This window comes from Falco biarmicus, chromosome 18 (genome assembly GCF_023638135.1).
Source record: "Falco biarmicus isolate bFalBia1 chromosome 18, bFalBia1.pri, whole genome shotgun sequence".
NCBI classification, from domain to species: domain Eukaryota; kingdom Metazoa; phylum Chordata; class Aves; order Falconiformes; family Falconidae; genus Falco; species Falco biarmicus.
In genome coordinates, this window is record NC_079305.1 from 4899631 (window position 1) to 4918638 (window position 19008).

A 19008-nucleotide genomic window follows, 5' to 3' on the forward strand; every position below is an offset into this window, starting at 1 on the left:
GCCGTAAAAGGTACCTTATGGATCTTAAATGCGTGAGACAGAATAAGGATCAAATTGGTCAGATTTAGATTATTTAGGACTAGTGGGTTAGCTGTCACTTCCAATCTTCATTTATCTATTGAGGTGGTTGGTGTAAGATACACATTCAAAGACGCAGAGGAATGGAGATGATACGGGATCTGACAGAGGTACGCTGAATTCCCTGTCACTTTGTAGTGGGGAAAAAAAAAAAATAAAATCCCTGTCTGTGCACTACAGATACTGTGATGAGATTATCAGCTGGTTTTGCTGTAAATTGATACAATCCTCTGTGGAATGAGAAACTCATTTATCCTAACGAGAAATCAAATTCAGGTTTGAAAATTCTTTAGCGTCTCATGTAACTGAACAGATCAGTGATGGAACTCGTGGTCCCACCAAAAAGACATCAAACCAAAAAGTTTTAGGGACACATATAAGGGCTTCACTGCATAGATCCTCTTCTTGCAGCTAGAATTTCCTAAAGAATCTCTGAAGGACTACTTACAGAGAAAAATAGCTAAGCTCAGCCTTCAAACACCACGTCCATGCTTTGATGCTGGCAGAAAGTACAGCTTATTGATGTTTGTGAAAGAAACAACAAAGCTATTGATTCTGGCCCAAGCAAGAATTAGAGTGAAATGTCTCTTGCCTCCTTGCATAATTCTGACTTCCTACTGAAGCCAGAAAGCCCAAGCAGAGCCCCGCTGGACCAGAGACCGCTGTCTGCTGGTTTCTTCTCTGAACCAGCTGCCTCAGGATGCATCAGTGCGGTTAGTTACAGGCTGCAGGGAAATGCAGCTGGTGAGGGGTTCTGTGCAGTCAGAAATTGTCACTTGGTTACCAGGACGGGGATGTTAAGTTTTGGTACTGTTGGCCGGGAGATCCTCTTGCTAGTTCTGTCCCACCACAAACCAGCCAGAGTCTGTAGGTTACTGTCATGGAAGGACTCCTCACCCCCAGGCCATTGTTCACGTCCCCCCATCTCGAACTCTCCCCACCAAGAGGCAGGTCAAGTGTATTTCTCCAAGAAAAGCAAAACAGCGTTTCAGCAGATGTGACAGCAGCTCTGCGCAGGTGACAGCACCAAAATACTTCAGGATTCTACTAAAGATGGCACGTCCATTGACAACAGCTGACTCCTGAGCCCCACGTGCTCCTCTTGGAAGAGCCAGCAGAAGGTCTGGTGTGTGGCTGTCATCTTTAAAATGCTAGTGCTGCACAACCACCTGCTGCCAGAATACATGCTTGAAGAGGTTTTAGAAGTGAAAAATAAATAAAAATACATACTGCAATCCAATTAGATTGTTGCGAAAGAGAGAGATGTTTGCCAGCTGTGGCAGAGTAACTGGTCTTACTAGGTCTAGAAATAAGATGAGAACAGCTGGATCAAAATTAATAGAAGCACTGACACCTTCTGCATGACAATTCAGCTTTGAGCTTTCCTTTCTATAGAGGGAGCATAATACTCTATTTAAAAAAATATAAATAGAATTGTAAGAAAGGAAGGTGTTGAAGAGAGACAGGCTGAAAGGTGCCAAATTATGATTCTTATGTGCTGAGCCCTGCAGAGATAATTTCTTCTAAGTCAGCAACACTGGGGACAGTATTTTACCCCCCAAAACTTGCCACTTACTGATGCTCTTCAGGTAAAGGGGGGGAAACCTTGTCGTGTACTTCAGCAGTCAGGGGAGGGTTGATCTACTTCTGTGTTTGGATTTTACACTTTCTAGTCATGTGCTAATGAAGAAGTAGGTGTTCTTGGATGCAGTGAAAGGTTTGATATTCCAGTCCGAGGGCTGATAATCCCATCGTCTAATGCCAGAACCTACTGATGGGGCGGGCAGTACGAGGCATGGGCAAGTATTTGGGATCCTGGGCTCTGGTCCCAATTATGTTACCGATTCACTTTGAAGCAGTAGGCAGATTTGTTGCAGTTCTCTTACATGCCTGTAATGCACGTAAAGCTCTCTAAAATACCCTGTGTGAAAACTGTATCAGAGAAAAAAGGTCGGGCTGCAATTATTCAGAGAGCGCAGTATCCGTGTTGAATGCGGTCTGTATTCCATAAACAAGGTTAACGGAGCTGTAACAGAGGGCATAATCTGCCCTGAAATATCTCTATTTTTCCTGTTTGTCATTTTTTTTTTCTGTTTCTCCTTTCTTGCAAACTTTTTCTCTTACGCTTCGCTCTACGTGCTGCTGTCATTTTAACATTATGTTTCAATGACATACCCACTGCAATGCAAGGAAAGATGAGAACAAAGTGATTCTTAATTAAGATGACCATTTAGTCACCTATAGTATAAAAAAAATATTTTTCTTTACATGTGCTGGTATAAACTGTAAGGATTTGGGTCCCTGAACACAGAGAAACCCTCACACTGCATTCTGCCATCAAACATGGGAGTTGTATATTAGTGGTTGGTTAGTATCATACAGAAACTTGTGAATTTAGATTGACTAAACTTTGTAAATTGTGAATGTGCAGCTATATGCTAAATATTTGCAAAAAAATTTTAATTGAGAAGCAATGACTATGAAAATACTGTAAAATAATATTTTCAGAGATTCCAGCTATACGGTCAAAATTAGAGTTGGAAGATTAGAGTGGAAAAATAGGAGAAAAGAAAACTGAGAGGACTGTGAAGACCAGGTCTCATATTACTACTCCCCCCCATTTTCTTTGTCTTTTTGTTTTGTGGGAATTTAGCATAAATGTGAAGGTTCAGTGGTAACTGAACACGTTTGGATGCACAGTACGAAAACCGGAATGTATTTCTGCTGCACACCTAACTTCCAGTGTCCAAGGCCTATACATATTATTCACACACTGGAGTTCTGTGGCGTACACAGAATGTATCCAGATGGTCTTGCCCAGACTTAAAATATTTCATAGTTACATAATCTGAAAAATGAAAGTTTCATAAATGTGTGCATTTACAAGCAATGTGGTATATGAACGTGACAAATAATGTACCTTTATTTTCTGAAGGCAAAATGCTCTCATCTCACAAATGCAACCCACAGCAACAGAATCCATTTCAGCTGGAAACTGCAGGCTCGATGGGTGTATAGTTTAAATATCATGCTGTTCCTCTTTCAAATTGATTTTTTTAAACCATGCATTTATTTTGCTGGTTTTACGTCACATTCATGTGTGTAAGTGTCAGTGCAAAGGGGAGGGAATACCAGAGTTTCAGTGTCTGTGGCAGTCTGAAAGCAGGTATTTTTGCCATCAGAGGATGAACTGCAATGAGAAACCCAGACGCCAGGCAGAGGTGTGTTCGCTGCCAGACAGGTATCACGGTTCATTTAGAGGAGTGGGATGTGCCAGTCCCTGCTGCAGAAGCTTGTAATAAGTCACTGGGAGAGTAAATATTGAAAGGCAAATATTAAATTCTTCTCTGAAAGTCATTGTGTCGAGGGAAGAATGGGCACTCAGCATTGTTTCCTCTTCACTTCCTTGCTTCTCTGGTTAACACTCACAGTATCCCAACACAGAATTTTAATGGAGCAGCGCTTTGGGGTGGAATACACGCCTTGGTACCCCCACACCTGCAACGCTAGGGCCTGTGCACAGCAGAAAGTGGCAAGAACATGGAGCATCTGTAGCAGCAGTTGCTGTTGCTTTAGGCCAGGTTGACAGACGCAGAAGCAGCTGCTTTGGCAGCTGACATGAGCAGGGCTTGGAGTGGCACAAGACCTCTCCTGGAGGGACTAGATCCTCCCCAGAGAATTTCCTCAGCGTTCCGGCTTCAGGTACAAATGTCCCTCTAGCAGCAATTTCTGAACTGAAAATGAAGCTCTAAATGCAAGAAACCTCTTTACTAGTACTTTGTAGAGGGCAGAATATTGTGGAGTGAAATTCCTAATGTTTCCTTACAGTGCGGTATTTTTAGAAAAAAACCCAACTAATTCTTGCTCAGCAGCAGTGACCAAATATTTTCTCTTTCTTTTACTGGAAAACTTACAGACCTTTGATTTTGATGGATTTGAGGGGACAGAGCTAGTTATTGATTTGTTTTGCCCTGCAACAATGGGAATATTAAACACTCGCATTTGGTGATGTTCTTCTTGCCTGTGTTGCCGAATAAATGCCTCAGAACTGCATGCGAGTCTTAATGCCATGTCAGTTATTGCACAGAAAGACTCTTGCTACTTGCAACAAGTGTGAGAGTTCATCTAATTAACTGATTTCAGTTCATTTGGCATTAAATAATTCCCAGAACTCCCATATGTTTGTCCAATATGTTCTACATGGGGAATGAGTCTCTCAAGGCAATTAAATAGCTCCTTTCAGACGGGCTTGTCGTCGGTCACTCACACACGTCCGTGCGCTTCTCCTCCCCATGATGTGTGCAGCCAGCCATCGCACGCAGGAAGGCTGGCAGCGGCTGTGACCGGAGTGACCAGAGCCTATGCTGTTTCTGTGACTGGATTTTTTTTTTTTTTAATTTATTTATTGTAATGAGGGGGGTGGGGTGCCTCCCAGTTGTCTTTCACATCAGCTTTGCTAGGCTGCTACCAGGACTCTCCTACCACTATTGACGTAATTTCTTTTTTTGTCTTGTATATTTGTTTTGTTTCATTCTTGATGCTTGAAAAATTTGAGCTGTTTCTGATGGGATTCATCACCATGGCATATCTAAAGCTCTGGGTTCACATCCTCTAAGACTGTTATGCTGAAAACAAAATAATCTCTACTTGGCTGCCGTTATCGAAGATGAAGTGTCAAGCTTTGTACTGGAGGTAACTTTAGGAAAATCCCTCCACCACCACCTCCCCACCCTCCCCATATTTTATGCATTTGTCAGCAGCAGCCACCTGGCAAAGGACGTGTGTGTTGGGAGAGAGATAGGATAGAAATGCACCGACCAAGTTAAATAACTAAGGTCTGACTCTCTGGAAACGTGCATTTGTTACCCCCTTCCTGCGGCTCCATCGAACAGAGATAAGGCACGGAAGGCACCAGCCTTTGCCAAGGTACAGCAGAGAGGAATCATATGAACTGAACAACTTACTGGAAAATAAATACGTATAGATGTTGGCTTGAGGGTTTCTGATAATCCTGAGACATTTTTCTTTGTATTTGTAAATAACTGAATGGTTTCTTAGATTAACTGGAAGGAGAGGTGATCCGGGTAACTGCTGGAAGGGTTTTAAGGAAATCAAATACCATTTGTAAAGGGTAGCACTGGTTCGTGTTAAGTGACGGTATTTTGTGCAAAACCAGTGTTTTCCTAGCAATGCAAGAGTTGTGAAAAATTGTTATTCATAGGCAGAAGCAGAAGCAAAGCATTTTGTGCTTGAACTGTTTGCTTAGAGTAGTCATTCTGGTATCGCTTCAACAAATCTCCCGTGCCTGAACGCGGCAGTCAGTGCCGCGGCCGAGATGCTTTGCTGCAGCAAGGCGCGTGAGCACCATGTGCTTTGTGCTCTCCACTCTTCCCTCCCCCTCACTGTACCTGCTGTTCAAGAGGAACATGGCAGCTGTAGTAAGAGGCTGTGTTTGTGTTTTGATTTTTTTTATTTTTTTTTTAGCCTAAGAATCCTACAAGCACTTAGAAGCACTGAGGCTTGGGGAGCATTTATTATGACACTTGAAAAAGAAAAAGCAAAAGCAGAATCGGCCTTTTTTTGTTAGCGTCTTGTCTTTTTTTTTTCATTCCAGTCTGCATCTCACAAATACTTGTACATGTAGTCTTTTGTAAGGGATGTCACTGAAGCTGTTGGAACTTTTAAGGTCTTTAGCGAGCATGGTGGTTTTTAACTGCATTTTCTGACCACCTACCATTACAGTTCCACTGAGAATGCTACCCCCAGGTGATCTCGGATAGATGTGCAAAGTCAATTTGCAGGATTGGAATCTGATTGATTTAAGTGCAGGGCTACACATAAGTGTGCCTACATGAGTGCTACATTCACTTAAATGTATTATCCAGGCCAGCTTGGGTGACTTGGAATTTAACAGCATAGCCGTGAAGTGCTGGGCTTGGCTTCGGCAGTGCAGGATGGTTTGGTTGTTATCTTGTTGTTAGCTTGTGGCATGGCAGTGGAAGTGTATCCTAATTTAAAAGCAGGGATTTTCCTTTTATTTATATCTCGGTTTTATTTTTGTATCTTCTTATTTGTATCTTGGTTGAGGTTCTTCCCCTTATTTTTATCCTGGAAGCACCATTTGCTTTAATTTTAAGAGTGAACTACATGTTCACTAATTTAGAAGCAAAAAATTGGGATCATATGACCCAGATGAAGGACTACAGTGTAAAAAAACCCTGACACACACACACACACACACACCCCATCCAACAGGGAAGATGTTTCAATTGCTAGTTTTAATGTCGAAGTAGTGAGCCTCATCTGTTTTGTCAGTGGTTCTGCACAGGTATTGTAAGAGGTACAGAAAACACGTGATGTGGGACAGAGTTAAATTTAGGTTTGAATGAAAGAGAAGAAGATTCTTGTCAGATACTTCATCTTTATACCTTAGTAAGCAGTTAATCTAACCAAACACAGGCGATTACATTCAGATTAGATGAATCCCCAGACTTCAATTGTGCTGATGGGATCTCCACTGACTGTAATGGAGCCCACATGCACAGATCTATTTTGCAGATTTCTAAATTTAAGCAAAGAAGTCCTGTCCCTGATGTCTGCTACAAGCTACCTAGCTGGTTCATTCTGCAGAATATAAATGTGTTTTCAAACCAGGGAGATCACACTCAATCTGGAAAAATTTATGAGACTGTGTTTTTAAACCATAATTTGTTTTATCTTCGCTACTGTGAAAATATTGTTCGTGACAGACTTTGAAGGCAGAATTAGATGTTAATACTACCAGCTGGTGCACAAAGCAAAGCTTACTTGCACAGAGTAATTTTAGTGTTGTATTTGATTTAAGTAGATTTCAATGTAAAGAGCAGAATTCTAAACTGACCAACCAACGATGTGAGTAGATGTGGCCTAATAGTTGTTTCATGTCCAGTTACTGCTTCTACATGAAAATAGCACAGTAATTGGCTTGCTTATCCTTTTCTGTAACAGATAAGCGAGGCACTCAGCTTTTAACTAAAATATTTTAAAATTTGCAGTTAAAGTAAGTTTTCACTCCTTGCTAAAAAGAGCCTGACAGCTGTTTTTGTCTCTCCCCTGCACAAAGCCTGCAGCCAGAAGGCACAGATGTTCTTCTAGGACCAGAAGTAACCTGCGGCCCCTCGGATCTGTCGGTCAGTACCCCCTTTGCCTTGACGATACCACACTGCGCAGAAGTCAGTTCAGAGCACTGGAATATTCACTTGAAAAAAAGGACCCAGCAAGGAAAATGGGAGGTACGTTTAGCCTTGCTCCCGCTTGGAAGGTTGTACTAATGATGGAAGCATGATTGCTCTTATTCATGCAGGTGCAGGTCGAAGATTATGTGAGTGATAGAAACAGACATCTTAAAGAAACAATTTTATAACAAAATATTTTGCATTTTATTAAGATTCAGCTAAACTGTTTTCAACTATTTTACCAACATGTGCAAAAAAGGGTCAATTGTATGATCAAGCCCATGTGACATGAGAAAGTACTCATTTTCTCAGATGACTTGATAATGGAGCCAGTAGCCATTTATTTTAAAAAATATTGTTTAGATAGATCATAGCTCCCAAAGAGACTCAAGTCAGAACAGATCATTATATCCATGCAGGAATTGATCATAACATAAAGAAAGTTCCGGAACCAGTTAAAAATACACACTTGAAATTTCTTTCCTTTTTTTTTTTTTTTTTTATTATAAGATAGAAGGATCCTTCTGATTTAAAAATCTAGTCTCTTTGTACATATCATTTTAGTAGGCATTCAGTGATCATGCAGTGCTCATAACCTCTGAGGGATTAGTGTACATTAAATAAAATATTTTGCTTTTTTAGTTGAACATGTATTTTCTTATCCTGATTTACTGGAGAAATAAAGATTTGTGACATGGGCATTTAGCATTTGTGTCTGTCCACCTATTTTTTTTAAGCTCATTGGCCATCTTTGACTTAAACTGCTTGGTAGGGAGCAGTCTCAAACGTATTAAACTTTCTGCATCATCTGGGGAGACAGCCTACTAATAATATTCCTAAAGGGACAGCTAAAGCGTGAACCAAACTGTTAGGAAGCACTACAGAAATCCACACAGGATGGAAAGGTGCTGAATTTCCCAACTGTAAAGTGTTCGCTGTACCTGTTATTAGAACCGCCGAACCCAGTAACTAGACACAAATCCATAGTCAATCAGAGTTTATTGCGCTGCTGCTGATGGAATTATTTGGTTCATTGCATTGTGAGGGGAAAAAACAGTTGTTAAAATATTCATGGATACCATAACTCATGCTATCCTTTTCCTCCCCTAAACCACTACGTTGTTTGTTGCTCTCATTTAAACCAATTGAAGTTCAGCTTAGTTCTCCTACTTTAGATGTACTCAATCCTTAGCTCCATCAATGTTGGTTACAAACACCCTTGAATTAATGAGGAGGTAACACCAGGCTGTAGACTGCTCAAAGACCTCATCTAATGATGCTGTAATGCAGAACTAAGCATGAAAGGCAGAAGAGGGGGTAGGTAGATTTTGATGAAGGTAGATGCAACTGTAATGAATGTTCTGAAAGGAAGTCAAATACCAACTATTGTTCAAGGTTTGCTTATTGACTTTAGTCTTCAAGGTAATTTCTTAACTTGACATTGGGAAAGAAAATTGGCTAGAAAGTCAAGAGCACTTGAAAAAACATGCTAAAATTGCTTACGCATCATCATTATTATTAGATGCTGTACATATTGAATTCTGCAAAATATATTGCCCCAAGTCCTACTGCTGACTCAGGGCTAAATTGGGAGCAGTCACTCCCATAGGTAGTCTACCTTCTCCCCTTCCCTGAGGTCAGCATGAGTAAAGAGTGTGCAGACTGGCTCTCAGAAATACTTCACATACCAGCTGGATAAAATTAAACAAATAATGTCATGACTCCTATTGTCAAGGCCTATTGATTTTTTTTTTTTTTTAAACCTGAATTTCATTTTGCAGGAAGTGATGTCTGTGGAAGAGGAAACTACTTCTTGCTACTGCCTGTTGGATCCTTATGCCTGTCACATTCTCTTAAACAGCTTTGGAACTTATGCTCTTATTGGAGAACCGATCTCTGACTGTGCCGTTCGACAGCTGAAAGTAGCGGTTTTTGGCTGCCTGTCTTGCAATTCTCTGGATTACAATCTGAGAGTATATTGTATGGATAACACACCTTGTGCATTTCAGGTAAATGGTTTCATCTATTTTTCCATAGAACACTGACATGCCTTTATTCCTGGGGATAGTCCCTGGGCAACAGCAGCAGTCTGGAACTCACGCAGATGAGAATGCATTTTTGTTATCTTGCTGCTGCGTGACTTGCTCCAAGTCCCATTGTTTCACTTGTGGGTTTACACTGCAAGAGCTTTAGGACAGCCAGACTGTCAGATGGAAACCCACTCCGCCCACATTCTAGCCTAACCAAAACTCATGCAGCACAAAGCTACAGCTGACAAGCAAAGATGCTAGGCTGGGCTCGGTGCCTTGGCTGCTCCGTGGCACAGGCAGAGCTTGCTTGCATCTGGAACTGAGTGCTGCTCTGCTACAGGCAGAAAATGTAAGTCATTATCATTTGGTGTACAGTATTTATCACGCTCGTTACCCTTACATTGCCATTAGTCAGTTCAGGATTTCCTCTCCTGTTTGCAATTTGAGCAAGACGGAAGATTGCCTCGCCATCTTTTTAAACAAAAATTAAATTATAATTGTGCATTTCCCCTTTAAAAAAACAACAACAACAACAAAACCACAAAACAATCCCAAAGTGGTGATTAAAATTAGCTGATTCTCAGACACTTTAACAAAATTATTTTCCTTTGGGAATGGAAATGAAGACAGTTGCTACAGATGAATTTTTGCTTCCTATTCCTATCGAACAGAATAAAACATGAATCTTAATGAAGTACACACTAATGTCTGTGTGCTTCTAATAAAAGCAAAGCCACCAAAAGGATTGTTGAAGTCTTACAATAGCTTTGTAATTATACCCCTTATAACATTTACACAGTTTGTGGGCTACCAGTATTTTCCTGGATGAGTCTGTAGAAAATCCTTAGAAGCATAATTACCAGATTTCCACATTCACAGAAATTAGAACAGGGTGTTTGTATATAATGAGACAACTGTATATTTATGAAATTATACTTCCCTTAAAGTGTGCTGCATCATCTTCATGCTAATGTAAATATTACATGGTAAACATGGAAAATACAGATGGTTTTGGATAAAGTATTGGAGTTGGGCTTACCAAGTTCTGTTTGACACTGTTAATCCTTTACAGTACAGTCTGATACAAGATACAAAATTCCTTCATATTTCACTTTGTCTCTGTGTAAAAACTTTCCTTACTCTTCCAATAGGTGACTTTGCCCTTTTTGTAATTCCTAGTGTGCTGGGAAACTATCTCTTGGCTCTCAAAAAACGTTAGAGAACTAAGTCCTTTGTATTTTGCTGTAGTCCTGCTGATGTTTGTGGAATTGAGGACCATATGCATTATTAAAGGTAGAGCAGTATTTATAGAACTATGGTACATTTAAGAAAAAAGAATTCAACACATTCAGGGAATTTTGAGAAAAGATACGAAATAAGCTACTCCCTTTGCAGTTGAAAATAAAAAACGAAGGTCTCCCTTGTTATTCCTTCTTCCATATAAACCCAGCCATCGGGAGTTAACACAAACTGAACGCCTGTAAATTGGGTTATAATAGAAATCCATTGTTGCAGTTTCAGAAAGCTCTAGCAGTCATATTTTCAGAAGGTCACAATGATTCCTGTAGCTCTTCTAACAATAACTTTGCTACTGAGAAGCACTAAACCTCTTTGATATACACAGATTTTATATAAATTATGTGGACTAAAGGTAATTTTGAAAGACTGCTTGCTAGCTGATTTTTAAAGACGTCTGCAAGCTTTCCTTCCTCACTAGTGTTTTTACTGTAACAGTACAGGGATAAATATTGTGTAAATAGAGGCAAGGGTGATTTTTTTTCTATGATGTTTTAAATTCACAGAATTACATAAAAATTAAGGTTGGAACAGAACTCTAGAGGGCTGTAGTGTAAATACTTGCTCAGTCAGCCCTTCCAAGATTGCTCAGGGTCTTGTCCGGTAATTCTGAAAGGTCCAAGAGAGGAGAATCTGAAACATTTTGTCTGACGTGTACCCTTGGTGTGGTGTTCCTAGCGCTGTTTAAACCCGGAGACTGTTTTCTCACCAAAACTGTTGTCGTCTCGATCTGTAACTGTGCAGACTATTCACCAAGCATGCCTCATGTTGTCTATCTTCCTTTTAGTCCATTAAGCAAATATCTCACTGAGCTTTGTACGTCAAGTGTTTAAGGATTACTAGACACAACCTGTAGGAGCTTTTTATTCAAAAGCTTAATTAATATACCAAGGGTAGTTTTGTTCTGTCCAGAACGGACAAGGGGCTAAATTACAATGATGTCACAGTTTAACCGGTTTCCATTTTCCCTTTGGAGGGAAATAGCTTTACCTGGAAATGGGCTGACGTAGGCTTCCCCCTCCGTGCTGATGTTAGAGAGGACTCGGGGTAATGAACTTCTGGTAGAGTTCTTTGTAACAGTGATCCTGTGGGACAATAAAAAAAGTCATATTCAAACATGAGTAACTTTCAAGAAAAAACCTGCTGGCTTTGACCCAAAACCCCAAAACGTGAGGACAGCCACTCCTGTGTTGCCAGTCCCGTAAAGTTTCCTTCTGGTCCGAAGTTCTTGTGAGTATCGGAACCGAGGTGGCCCAAAGAACATCCACTGTCACAACACCCCGGGCAGTAAGAGCTGATGGCACCTAACCAACCTTTTCACTCCAGAGGTGAAATATAAATGCCAACGCCCACCATCTGGCCCACAAGAGAAAGACTCCACTGCTGTGTCCCGATATGCTGTAGGTGAACTAGGCACCTCTCATGAAGATGAATTTCCTTTAGATATATTATTTGTTCCTAATACTGAAAAAATCCTTTCCTCCTCTGCCATTGCAGGAAGTGGTTTCGGATGAAAGGCTCCAAGGAGGACAATTACTGGAGGAACCAAAACTTTTGCATTTCAAAGGGAACACCTTCAGTCTTCAGATATCTGTCCTTGATATCCCTCCTTTCCTTTGGAGAATCAAACCATTTACTGCATGTCAGGTACTTTTTAATTTTATCCGTTTAAATTTGAATTCAGAGGAAGTAAAAATTTTCACTGGTATAGGCATAACCCAAATAAGACAACGGCCCCTTTTATTTTTGAAAGGTGTGGGTTTACTCTCTTGAGTATGCAACAGAAAAGCGTTGCCTTCTGATTTTGACAAACACAGATTTCAAATATAACAGGATGCTTTGAATTTTTCATTTTACAAAAATGCAAGCTTGTACTTTCCCCCATTTCAATTTCCTCCAAGGGAAGGTCTATATTCCAGTTAAAATTTATCACCCATTAAGGTGTTTTTTAAGATTTTTGTCGTTCTGATTTCAGTATAACTGTGAACGTATGGCTGAAAATGACATTTAAATGTAATCATTTAAATGTCATGAGTTCAAATTACAGCATGTATATACTAAAAATTAGAACTGAGGAGGAGCAAATTTTTTTTTCTGTACTATATTAATTAAAGAGGCTGTTGAAAACAGGAAAGTAAAAATCAAACAAAAGAATTCCTAAGCATATGGGTTTCTGGAAATTATAAGCAATGTGCTGGTACTTAGACTGGGCTGGTTTTTAAAATATGGAACTTAATTTGACTATATAATCTTCCCTTTCATAGAAGCATAGAGACAGACAGTGATCTAGTATTCAGGATTTCGGCAAAAAAGATGTTTTAAATGTGTTGCTGTGTTCTCCAATACATGAGTGTAACAGGCTCTGAAACTTAAAACCCTGATCTATATCCAGATAAATAATTGTATCATTAAGAATGTAAGGATAATTTATGCTACAGTTTAAGAAATTATGGAAACCACATCATTTTCAGCTTCATATGAAGAACAGCTTGATTTTAAGTGCTTTGTTTATTCTACTCCCTTAACTTCATTTTAGAAGACAAACCGATCAGTGGGATGCCCCACTACTGTATTAAAACCAGTACCTTCCTAAGCAGTAAAAAAAAAAAAAAATATCATGGGAGTTTTCTCTTATAGAACAAATGGAATTTTGCCTCACACCCTATTATTAACACAGCTCCATACTTTGATTAATTTACTGTCTCTTGATCCCTTGTCCAATCCTGGAGAATAAATCTGCATGATAGTATAAAATTCAACCTCAAAGCTCTATTTAGAAAGCCTCCGTTTTCTGAAAACTGCTTTCATAATAAACATTACATGGATTTGAACTAAAAATACGTAGCAGTATCTTATGTCAATCTCTTCTGACTTCTTTAGAAGGCAGACAAAACACCTTCTGCAGGCCCCCTGTGCAGAATTAGTTAAATGTCCAGCATACCAGAGGAAAAACCAGCGAAGTTTTAACCAAACTTTTCTCGCCATGGTGACTGCTTTGGTGAAAAATCCCCCATGCTTTTCTTGCAGCCAGGCAACTTCTTTCAACAGATCTAGCGACAGAATAGGAAACGGTTCAGAGATGAACACTTTCACTCCCCTATATCAGACGCAGTAGAAATTCCTGTCCATAGCGCTTGCCACGACTGCTGCAGGAAGGCGTTGCAAGTAGCCAAGGAGGAACAGCCCCTGAGAACCCGAATAACACCATGGCATGATCAAACAGGGAAACGGCCCGCAGGAAAGAATACTTACCGTGCTGTCTGCAAACAACTTTGCTGATAACCAAAGAAAGAGGTTTTGCTACTCTAGCCTCCATGTTTCTTTGTAGTTAAGGATTCAGGGAAGATTACTTCTGCCTGATAATTTTTGCGAAGCTGTTATTTCTTGGGGGAATTACCTCGTTTGCTGGTTATGACTCTGGTGCGTGCAAAGTTCCGAGACTGACTCAGAGGCCTTGAAATACTCGGTGTGCAGTTCAGCACTTTTCTTAATGCTGTGTACAACTTCTGTGAATAAATATATTGCTTGTGGTTTATTAAACTCAGGTATTTTTGTTCTCTGTTGGCAAGTAATAGTCTAGATTTTCCAGTCAAAACTGAACTGCAGGGTGCTGTTAAAACAAGACACGATAGCCAATGCAAATTTCTCTATTAATCTTCACATGTTGCAAGGACCTCACTTTACTGAATCTAATGCAAGTGGCGCAGTCCAAAGCAGCTATTAAATTTATTGCTGCAAGATAAAAACAAAAAATAAAAAGTCAGATGAGGGAGCCATAACCCACAGAAGAATGCTCAAGTGCCGCGCATGCTGTAGGCAGGCGCAGCATGGCAGCCCTGCTGAAGGCTTTGATCGTAGCAGGCACACCACCTCCCAGCAGCCACTCAGGGTTAAAAAGAAGTATGTACAAAACCTCTGCTGACAGAAATGTCCCACACAGTGCTGATACTGAAGCCAAGTAAGTATTTACATCTTATAATTGAGTATAGTTTGCATGACTTGGACAGCTGAGAAATATAATAATTGTTTCTAAAAGAAACTGCAGAACAACTTCCACTGGCTTTGTATTTCCCTCCCAGTGAAATGTCCCAGCTGTATTGACAGCTCGGATTTGGTTCCAGCCTCTTTATGTATAAAACAGTAGTTTTTCATGTGCAGCTTCCTCCAGTGTTGTACTTGCTTTGTCTCCTACATACCATGCTTTACAAAGAAGCTGGCGCTTCTGGTTGTCACAAACAACTGAAGAGCCTATTCCGTAACTGTCTATTTGGTCCACCAAATCAAACCACTCTCAGATAGTATGATGAAGAAAGCTCCATGTTAATGGGTGGGATAAGTAAAGATCCTGCTTCAAGGCTTGAACAGATAGATGAATAAATCGTCATGTAAAACTGTGGCATAAAAGCAGTAAATGGTGGGTGGAAGTCAGAATTTCTCCAGACTACGCCAAGTGCCTTTGTTTGTCCTGGCCGTCCTGCAGGAGCAGATGCTGAGTGCTTGGCATCCTTCCCACCATGTTCACAAGTAACCGGGGGGAACCCTTAAAAACTGGTTGGGTGTTGGGCAGGAGGAGGCTGCGACAAGCATGTTAAGCCAGACGGGCACCTTTGGGGGTTAAAAGCAGCTGTCCTCCTAGCACCTTGTGTCTCTTGGAGGATCCCGTGTCTGTCTGTAGCTATGAGGTGATTTACATTCCCTAGGACTTAATTATAAAGGGAGAATAAAACTGAAAGCATTTCTGGAATACTTTAGGCACTCATCGTGCCGCCATGCTTTGCCCCCTGTATTATGTTTCATATAATTTTCAGCTGAGTGATTCTTGCACTGTGACTGAAAGCAGAGATGATTACTCTGGAAAAATCTAATTACACTTCCTCTACTTCTAATATTTTGCTAATGTTTTCTTTATCAGTGTTGGTACCTTGCTACTGCTACCACCTCAGGATCTAAATGCAGAGTTTATCATTATCACTTAGTGCAACATTACCGATAGTCTGAGACTCTCCTAAGAAACCATAAACTGCGCATCAGCTACGAGTACGACTATATTCTCCCTAGTTAAAAAAAAATAAATAATAAAAAGTCAAGACTGAACCGTAGCATGAGGCTGATCTTTGAAGCTGTATATTTTCAGATGGCCGGGGCATGCCGAGTTTCTTCAGGGACAAAGAACAGGTCACAGCCCAGGTGCAATACAAGTTGCTTGTAGAAGGCAAGAATGAAGACATGCATGTTCTCTGAGCTGTAAGCTCTTGGGTGAGCTTCCGTATATAAACCGGTCATGAGAGCTACATGCATGGTTTACTTGATCTAAACAGCTAATTATGACAAGTGACTAGTTGGTAGGTCACTCAGTTATAACTGCCAGTGTTAAATACTGAAGGAATTACAGATGCCTACAGGTAGCGCTTTTTATGTCCTTGTCTGTGTCATTTATTAACCCTTTATAAAGCTCTGAAAAATGGAAGCAGTATGCATGCCCAGATTAAATCTGCATATAGTAATTAGTGCGTTTTGTTTGAAGAATCAGCTTCACATGCTGTTCAAATCAATTCTAAAATTTAAAAATAGTGCATTAAAAAAGGAGAGAGCAATCTGAAAATTCATAATCCTCTAGAAAAAATAACGTAAAAATCTTTAAACTAGTTCTTCTCATGTTAGAAAAATTGCTCATTGAAGCTGTTTAATGCTGTCCCATAATCATGTGGAGGAATGCTAAGATGTAATAAAATGAAATATTAATAGGTTGCCAATTCTACACTATTTTCCAATATTTTGAAATTAATAGAGAACTTTTTTGGTTTAATGTTTTTTATTATTTACATGCCTTCATGGTTACAATATGGAACACCACAGTGGGTTTTTAGCTGATGACAGTTTGGAAATAAAAAGAGAAAAAAGAATTTTTCTGAAAGCAGTAAGGAGAGGAGACCAGTAAGAGAAGTTTGGTATTTACAAAGTAATCGTAGGACAGAAGTTAGCTGCGCCTATGTACTTCTCCTGTCTATTCCATACATTTTTAGGAACTCAAAGCAACCAAAGCAGAAATCTCTGATGATTAATTGCTGCAGTTGTCTATATAGCATTTGATGAGGGCATTCATCCCATAAACTGCCTCTGGCTGAAGTAGAGGAGTCACTGAAAGTAGTCACAGAATATAACAGGATGAAACTAATAAGTAAGTAAGAAGGAAAACTGGGACTGCCCAGTGACATGCAGTGGTAAATTATTTATATATTTATATAAAAATATATATATATTTTAAAAAAAATATTTATATATAAATATATAAAAACCACTACAGGGTGTGTTTCAGTATGGATGGAACATTGATACAGAAGAAAGGCTGTCGAGCTCCAGCTGCATGAGCTTACAGGGGGCGTACAGTTTCTGATGGGAAGTTCTGGATTTTTGGGATTCTGTAGTTACAGGCTGATGGCAAGGAGACACAGATTAGAGTTCTAGTCCCTGCCTAGGAGGAGTGAGCAAAGTGCATCCTTCTTAAGTTTCATTAATGATGAGAGTCTCTTGTCATTCGTGTAACCGAATGAAATCTAAGTTTTCAGTAAATGTAACATCTCAGTGTTTATCAATTGAATTGTCATTTATTGGTTTGTCCTGCTTTGAGTTTGCAGAGATGTTAGTAAAAAGTCAATTAGAGAAAAAACATGGAGTTTTTTTCTTATTTTGTGATTGTCACAACTTCTCTCTCTCTCACGCCTGCTTGCCCGTTCCTGTGGGACACTCTCCTCTCTCAGGAAGTCCCCTTCTCCCGCGTGTGGTGCAGCGGCCAGAAGCCACTGCACTGTGCCTTCTCACTGGAGCGCTACACCCCTGCGACCACGCAGCTGTCCTGCAAGATCTGTGTCCGACAAGTCAAGGGCCACGAGCAAATCCTGCAGATCCAGACATCCATCCTAGAGGTAAACTGTTCTCTCTCCTTTTTGCTTTGTTAAGTTGCTGTTAAGTAGTAGGAGTTACATGAAGTAATTGAGTACAAGTAGTACGAGACGTGATCCCTCCCCATTTTTAGCCTTTCTATCTCTATGTAGTTTCTTATGGCCTGTTCAAAACCGTAACAAGTATATAAAGCCTTACACATTTCATTTCCAGCAGAAATCAAAGCACAGATATTCTACAACACTAAAAATAATTTATATTTGAGCTGGTGGTAATAGTTTTCTTGCAAAACATTTTTTAATAGTTTGCAGAGCGCTGAGATGCGGACAGAGGGCTTGCCTGCGGCCAGTGTGCTGCTGGGCTGGGCGATTCACCCATCGGAGCATTTCTGACACGCACAGTCTTGCAAGGACTGCAGCCTTGCGCACAGGCGAAAGAAAGCAGAGTCAAGCAAGCTGGGGATGTGTCCTACAGCCAGCAATGAAAGCTTCAGCAGCTCTTTTTAGATTATTGAGCATCTTTGTTGACTGATCCAGATTAATACTTCTGGATTAAAGATATATGCCCATTGCTAAATGCACTATGCAGAGCACGCAGCAACTGAGTAAGAAAACCACAAACACCATTATGTATAAAAATATCCTCAGAGTATGGCCAAGCTTTTTTTCTGGTTCTTTATTGTTACTTCATAAAAAATGTCTGTCATTCCATCTATATCTCTCTCTCAATGCAATGTTGCAGCTGCCTTCCCCCCCCCCCCCCCCCATATTTTTAAAGGGACCTATCTGTCCACAAGTCCCCAGAGCATGTTACCATTCTGTCTTAAAATGGATTTGCTAGTACAGAAGGCTTTCTCATGCCTATCTCAAAAAGTGATTGAAGAGTGAGGATAATTTGGCTGTAAAATAAATATAAAAATAACAACTGAATACTTGAATTGCTCAGTGCTGTACAGTTCCCTGAACTAACCAGGTAGCAGTAGCTTATCTCACATGTGCAGGGTATGGAAATCTACTACTGTTCTGCATATTTAATTTTAAAAGTCAGACCATGCGATATGTCTAGAGCACTGCTACTACTTTGCGCAGATGACTTTTGGGATGTGTCATAAATGTTATATGAAGAGACTATAGCATCGTTGTTTAATATTTATGTTGCATTGCACTGGAACGAATAATGCATGGAAATGTGACTACTACACAAGACCGGTATAATTTCATAGGAGGAGAATAGGCCAGATCTACAGAAGAACCTGGATTCCAAAGAGATTTCTTAATATGGAAGTACCGAGACAATTATAGAATTTAGGTGTTTTTAAAAAAGTCATGAATGAAAGATTTATGTGTCCATATTTTAGGCTTAAGCAATTAAAAATTTAGGAACCCATATGCTTTTGCGGCATTTGATCTAGTCTCTATTGGACTTCATCTGTAACACAAATTAACAAAAAGGGGAAACTTGGAGAAGGAAAATGACACTATTTAAAATGT

The 19008-nt window shown here is 40.0% G+C and overlaps 1 protein-coding gene across 2 annotated transcripts in view; it reads left to right on the forward strand.

The window, feature by feature from the left end:
* Window positions 1-19008, forward strand: part of UNC5D (unc-5 netrin receptor D) — a 168496-nt gene that overhangs the window by 138586 nt on the left and 10902 nt on the right. For both annotated transcript variants that reach the window (XM_056321718.1, XM_056321720.1), the window contains exons 11-14: window positions 7181-7349; window positions 9074-9301; window positions 12116-12265; window positions 17377-17541. In XM_056321718.1, coding sequence (XP_056177693.1) covers window positions 7181-7349; window positions 9074-9301; window positions 12116-12265; window positions 17377-17541 — 712 coding nt within the window. The remainder of the gene's footprint in view (window positions 1-7180; window positions 7350-9073; window positions 9302-12115; window positions 12266-17376; window positions 17542-19008) is intronic.